Source organism: Phodopus roborovskii, unplaced genomic scaffold (genome assembly GCF_943737965.1).
Source record: "Phodopus roborovskii unplaced genomic scaffold, PHOROB, whole genome shotgun sequence".
Lineage (NCBI taxonomy): Eukaryota > Metazoa > Chordata > Mammalia > Rodentia > Cricetidae > Phodopus > Phodopus roborovskii.
Window position 1 is genome coordinate 10,759,573 of NW_026125295.1, and position 6,000 is coordinate 10,765,572.

A 6,000-nucleotide genomic window follows, 5' to 3' on the forward strand; every position below is an offset into this window, starting at 1 on the left:
CAAAGCTCCCACAGAATAGCCTACTGAGCTCTGAACATTCAACAGCTTTCCCAAACCAAAGTTCCAAAGGCCTCCCATAACCTCCCCCAAACAACATGGTCATGTCTGTCACAGTAATATCCTGGTCCTGGCACATAGTTCTGTTTTAGTTTGGTTTCTATTGCTGTGATAAAGGTCATAGTGAAAAGCAACTTAGAAAGGAAAGGGTTTATTTGGTTTACACACTCTGTGTAACAGTGAGCAGAGGGAAGGCAAGGCAGGGACTGAAGGGGGGGGGGCGTGGGTGCACGTGGAGGGAGACACTGCTTACGGGCTTGCCCAACTTTTCTTATACAACCCAGGCCTGTTTCCCCAGACCCACCGCAGAATAGGCCTTTCTGAATTAGTCATTAATTAAGAAAATGCCTCCCAGACCTGTCTGTGGGCCAATGAAATGGAGGCGTTTTCCCCGTTGAAGTCCCCCCTTGCTTGTGTCAGGTGACAAGTCCAAGCAGGACAAGGGGAAGCTCTCTCAGACCCTAACGGTGTGCTCACAGATTTGGTTGGCCCTTAGAGAGGTGTCCTCAGGAAACATTCTGTGTCTTTGCAGGCTCCCCAGAGGAGAGGAAGGCCATGGAAAAGGCCTCTGGTAAGCGCCCTGATGAGGAGAAGCCCAACCATCCATCATCCCACAGCTTGAAGATCTACGTCCTCCAGAATTCAGTGGAGCTAGGATACCCTGTCACTTTGACCTTAGTTTTGAAAAGGAAAACGGACACTCTACAGAACATCAACATTTCATGTTCCCTCGATCTACAGACGTACACAGGCAGCAATAAAACAAACCTGGGAATCATCCAGAAGGCTGTGCAGGTCCAAAGCCAAGGTACCAGAAGCAGAGGCAATGGGGCCTGGAGCCCCAGAGAGACCAGGGTGCCCACCATCTGATCGCTTTCTTCTCTATGGATTACTCCTGCATTCTACCCTTTTATGCTTGTATAGACACAGCATTTATTGAGCACTTTATATGTTGGTGGTGATAAGCAATCCCAGCACAGTAGAAAAATGAGCCAAACATATCAGTGAGCCAGGAGTCTGGGGTCTGGCAGACAGTCACAAATTGGGTGCTGATGGTGCCCCGAAAAATCTCTGCAACAGTAGAGATTTTGTTTGGGATTTCTAGTCTCATCGGTGGGCTGTGGGTACCCTCAGCATGAGCAGACTACCCCGAAAATGGGGGCCCAAAATGGGCCTGGAGATTTCAGTTAATCGTGAAGTCCATTGGGCCCCTGGACGCAGGCTCTCCAAAGAGAGGACAGGATGCCTCTAAGGTCAAGCAGGCCTGTCACCCTAGTTAATCTAACCCTGTTTGCCAATGACTCACCGCTCTTTTCTACCCCATACTTTTACAGAATCACAGGTGGTTCTCAACTTGGATGCCGACTCTTACATCTACAAACTGGGCATGGTTGACGATGAGATGGTCATCAAAGGGTTTATCATTGCAGAAGTCATAGAAACTGGTGAAAAGGTGGCCACTGATATGACCCTGTCTTTCCTGTATCCAGCTTTCTCTGTTGAGGTGAGCTGCCTGCAGGCCAGAAAGGGCTCCTATCTGGAACCCGAACTTGGAAATGGGCAGAGTTCAGGGCCTTTGTGGTCCATTGCATCCCTAAGGAAAATTGCATGCCATTTTTCCACACAGGTGTTTCTGAGACGTGATGTATCAAGCAGTTTCTCTTTTATCAACTTTTGGCTAACTGAATTTAAACTTTTTTTTTTTTTTTAATGAGGAATACCTGTGCACAGGACAAAAATTGTGAAGATGCAGTTGGCACAATAAAACTTTGTTCCCATCCTCCATCCTCCTCAGGTGCCCCAGCTCCTTTTACCAGAAGTAATCCATGCCATCAGCTTCTTGTGTATCTAAGTGTTTTGGATACAAACCGTGAAGTACAAGGCTTGCCATGGGCCCACCCCTGGCGTGGGGTGAGATAAAGCCAGTACCAGGCCAACTTGGGCTCTCTGATCAGTTCTCCTAGGCAAGACAGCTTGCATGAGGCTCTCTGATGACCTGCCAAAGACCATCACTCCAGAACCCTTCCCTGGTGAGCCCTGGCCTATCCTGGGGTTCATCATAGATGTTTGCACCTCAGCAGGTATAGTAACCCCCATAGGGACTTCTCAGGCTGAGGATGTTTTAACATTTCTGGGGCAGTATGGTTGGCTTGTCCTTAGCTCTGCTGGGGCCCTGGCCTGGCCCCACTCTATGGAGCAGAACTTGCATGCTTCACAAGGACTCACTCCACGTGGAAACTGTTTCAGTGCACTCACCAGGGCTTAGTCATCAAGCATTTCTAGCTGGGATGATGGCGTATGCCTTTCATCCCAGCACTGAGTAGGCAGAGGCAGGCAGATGCCAGAGGCCAGCCTGGTCTACAGAGCTAGTTCCAGGACAGCCAGGGCTACAAAGAGAAACCCTGTCTCAAACTCCCCCCCCCCACCAAAAAAAAAAAAAGAAAGAAAGAATAGAAAACCAGGGTCTGGAGCGGTGGCTTGGACGCTAAGAGCACTTGCTCTTTCAGAGGAACCGGCTTCAGTCTCCAGCACATCCATAAGGGTTAACAGCTACCTTTAACTCCAGGTTAAGGGGATGAGATGCCTTCTTCCGACTTCTGTGAGCACTAGGCCTACATGTGGTACAATGCAAACATGTAACCGAAGCATACAGGTGACATGACTACTTTCTCGGGGGCGGGTCTCGCTCCCACCCTCCTCCAGGCGACTTCACAGATGTCTGTGGGCATGAGGGGACACTTGTCTGTAAGGCTTGGCACGTATGGTTGGCGCTTTAGATATCCTGGAAGTAGGCAGTCTAGCTCTGCCAGGGCACACGTTTCCTTTACAGAACTGACTGTACTCCAGGAACTAAAATTTCTAGCGAACACATCTATACTGTGATTGGATGTGGCTACCACACGGTGAGCCTGGGAGCAGGCACTGCTTTTGGACATCTGAAGGAGACCAAACCTGACATATGCGGGCGAAGATGTGAGCCCTGGGGTGCCCGGGGCCAGGGGAGGCGGGCTCTGAGTAAGAGGATACAGCCAGGACAGGTGTGGCAGGGGCATGCACGAGTTTCAAGTGTTCTGGCTTTGGACAGGTGTGGGTTGGGGCATATTCTGAAGGATGAACACAGCCTGTTTTGGATGTGTTTCTCTGGGCTGCCCTGTGAGGAAACTTGGTATTTTAGGTCGTGGCTGAGGTGTGGCCTATGTCCACACTATAGTTTGGGGGCTCTAACAACTGTTCAGCTCTTGAGCCTTGGCAAAGAGGCATCTTGACTTGCTGGATGAGTATATAGTTCACGAGAGGACCACTGGCTTCCATGAGGCTATGTACCTTGAGTTCCTTAAGAACAGGCCTGGCAAAACTAAAGAGGTTAACATGTGCAAATATATGGCATTTCAGAGAGGCATAAGGTGGGTCAGATTCCCCACAAGAGCCTCCAAGGTGAGCACAGACTTACACTCTGGGGCCAAGAACTGTCTTTCTTGATAGAACCTGTCATCTAAGCTCTCACCCTGAGCTTGTCACACCTGCCTTTTCTCCACTCCCATTTTTAACAGATGCCGGACACAGGCAAGGTCAGCTGGCCACTTACCATCAACTGCTCCTTCAAGAACACCCTGCCCATCCCTTTGACTGAGATCAGGTTCTCGGTGGAGAGCCTGGCCCTCTCTCACATGCAATCCTGGGAACAAGGGTGAGTCTACCCAAGTTGTTCTAACAATAGAGATTCTGTATGTGGGTCTCTCTCTCTCTCTCTCTCTCTCTCTCTCTCACACACACACACACACACACACACACACACACATGCCATCCATACTTCTGAGATGCAGACTTCTAGCCTAGCATGGGTTTTAGCAAAAATGCAGGCACTTGTCACTGGTGCCGATTAGCAGAAAAGACTGCACTGGAACTCTGCCAGTGGCAGACCTTTCTGTTTCTTGTCAGTCTGATTGTTTTAAAGAAATGCCAAAGCATACCCTGTCTTAGTTTGTATTTCTATTTGCAGCTCAGGTTTTTCTTGTTGACTCTTTGCTGTAATGTTTCTGTTGTTTCCTTTCTGTTCTTATTAACCTGAGTGCAACCTCTACTCAGTAAGGTATGTTGAGGTATAATCTGCTTGTAGGAGTTTGATTACTTACTTATTTTGAGACAATATCACTCTATATCCCTAGCTAGCTTAAAACTTGCTCTGTTGGCGAGGCTGGACAATATACTGAATTCACAGAGATGCACCTGACTCTGCCTCCTGAGTGCTGGGATTGAAGGTGTGAGCTGCCATTGCAGGGTTCTCTGAGAAACAGTCCTGGCTCTCCCAGAACTAGCTCTGTAGACCAGGCTGGCCCTCCCATGGAACTATATCCCAGCCTAGACTGTTTAAAATCCTAATATGCCTTGACCATTGGAACTCACATTAAAATTTTAATCTTCTCCTCTGGGGATACCAAATTTTATGTCATTAACAAAAATATAGAAATAGTTGCCAGGTGGTGGTGGTGCAAGCGTTTAATCCCGGCACTCAGGAGGCAGAGGCAGGCAGGTCTCTGAGTCTGAGGCCAGCCTGGTCTACAGAGTGAGTTCTGGGACAGCCAGGGCTACACAGAGAAACCGTGTCTGGAAAAACCAACCAACCAAACAAAAAATAGTATATACTTTCTGCAATTTATGACTATTTACAAAATTACTGTGAATTTTAATTTTGGGGTGGAATAATGCAGAGCCCCAATTTTGTGAAATAACCTATCATTTCCCTAGTATTCTGAAACACTATTTATACAGGTCCCCAAATACACCTCAATCTTTGAACTGGTACTCTGTTTCCCTTGACTCTGTAGGTGGTCTTGTGTCATTTGAATGTCTGTACTGGGAAGGCAGGTAGATTGATTTCCTCCCTTGGTTTCTCAAGAATAGGACTTTTAGAATCACTTGATCTGGGATTTAAAGTGGAACTATGCTGGGCCAAACAAATGTCAATGCTGGTTTCCACCTTGCAAGGACACGGGATAAGTTCCCGTGTATCCACACGTGTGTTTGTTAAGGGGGCGCATCCCCACTTGGAGCCTTTGTTGCCTCTGTGCAGGGGATACTTCTGTTTTCTGTCTGATGAACTAGATAGATGCTACTGATTTTGGTATGCTGACATGCCCAGTGCAGGATTTTAATCAAATGCTTTGTTCCTTGAGTCTACTCCTTACCAGGTGTCTAGATCTCCCAAGTAAATCCCAGAAGCTACTGTTATTCTCAGAGTAGGGGGTTCTTAGACCTTCACAGATGTGCAGATTCCCTGGGACCATTGTTAAAGGACAGGTTCCGTTCCGCAGTTCTGGGATGGGGCCTCAGAGTCCATCACCCTCCCGGGTAATGCCATCTTGAGTACCTAGGGTCAGACAACACCGTCTTGTATGAGCCATGTTCCTGGGGACCCCCAGGAGGGTTTGTGACTGGCATAGCTGGAAAGCAGCCATCCCAGCCGGCCATCTTGTCCTACAGCTGAGACAAGTAGCCGAACCTCAGGTGGAGGCCGCTTTACTGGGCCCTGTAGTACAAGGCTTTCCCAAGAGCAGCCCGGAACCAGGTGCCTGGTTCCTCGTGCAATGCACTTTTCTTCCATGCATCTTTGCTGACGATGTGCGTTTATATTTTCTAGGACACTGCCACCTGGAAAGTTCATCCATTTCCAAATGAAATGCACCCCAGTGAGAATGGGACCCAGGAAATTTATTGTCAAGTTTACTTCCAGACAAGTGAAGGAGGTTCATTCTGAGAAGATTGTTCTCATCACTAACTAGCCCAGCTGATACAAAGGCAGGAGCCCTGATTGGCTCTGAGCCTTAGCTAAGCTTGTTAGCATTTCCTAAATTGTACTTAGCTTTCAGGTAAGGGATGATTGGATTTAATTACTCATGTAAGGGCAGATTCAAGAGCCAGCCCAGCCAAAGATAGAGCTCAAAG

General features: G+C 48.1%; 1 protein-coding gene across 1 annotated transcript in view; it reads left to right on the plus strand.

Moving 5' to 3' along the window:
• The window catches only part of Tgm4 (transglutaminase 4), a 28,419-nt gene extending 22,419 nt beyond the window's left edge, over nt 1-6,000 (plus strand). The window contains exons 11-14 of the mRNA XM_051173359.1: nt 590-865; nt 1,392-1,561; nt 3,609-3,745; nt 5,696-6,000. Of these exons, the coding sequence (XP_051029316.1) occupies nt 590-865; nt 1,392-1,561; nt 3,609-3,745; nt 5,696-5,837 (725 nt within the window). The 3' untranslated portion in view covers nt 5,838-6,000. The remainder of the gene's footprint in view (nt 1-589; nt 866-1,391; nt 1,562-3,608; nt 3,746-5,695) is intronic.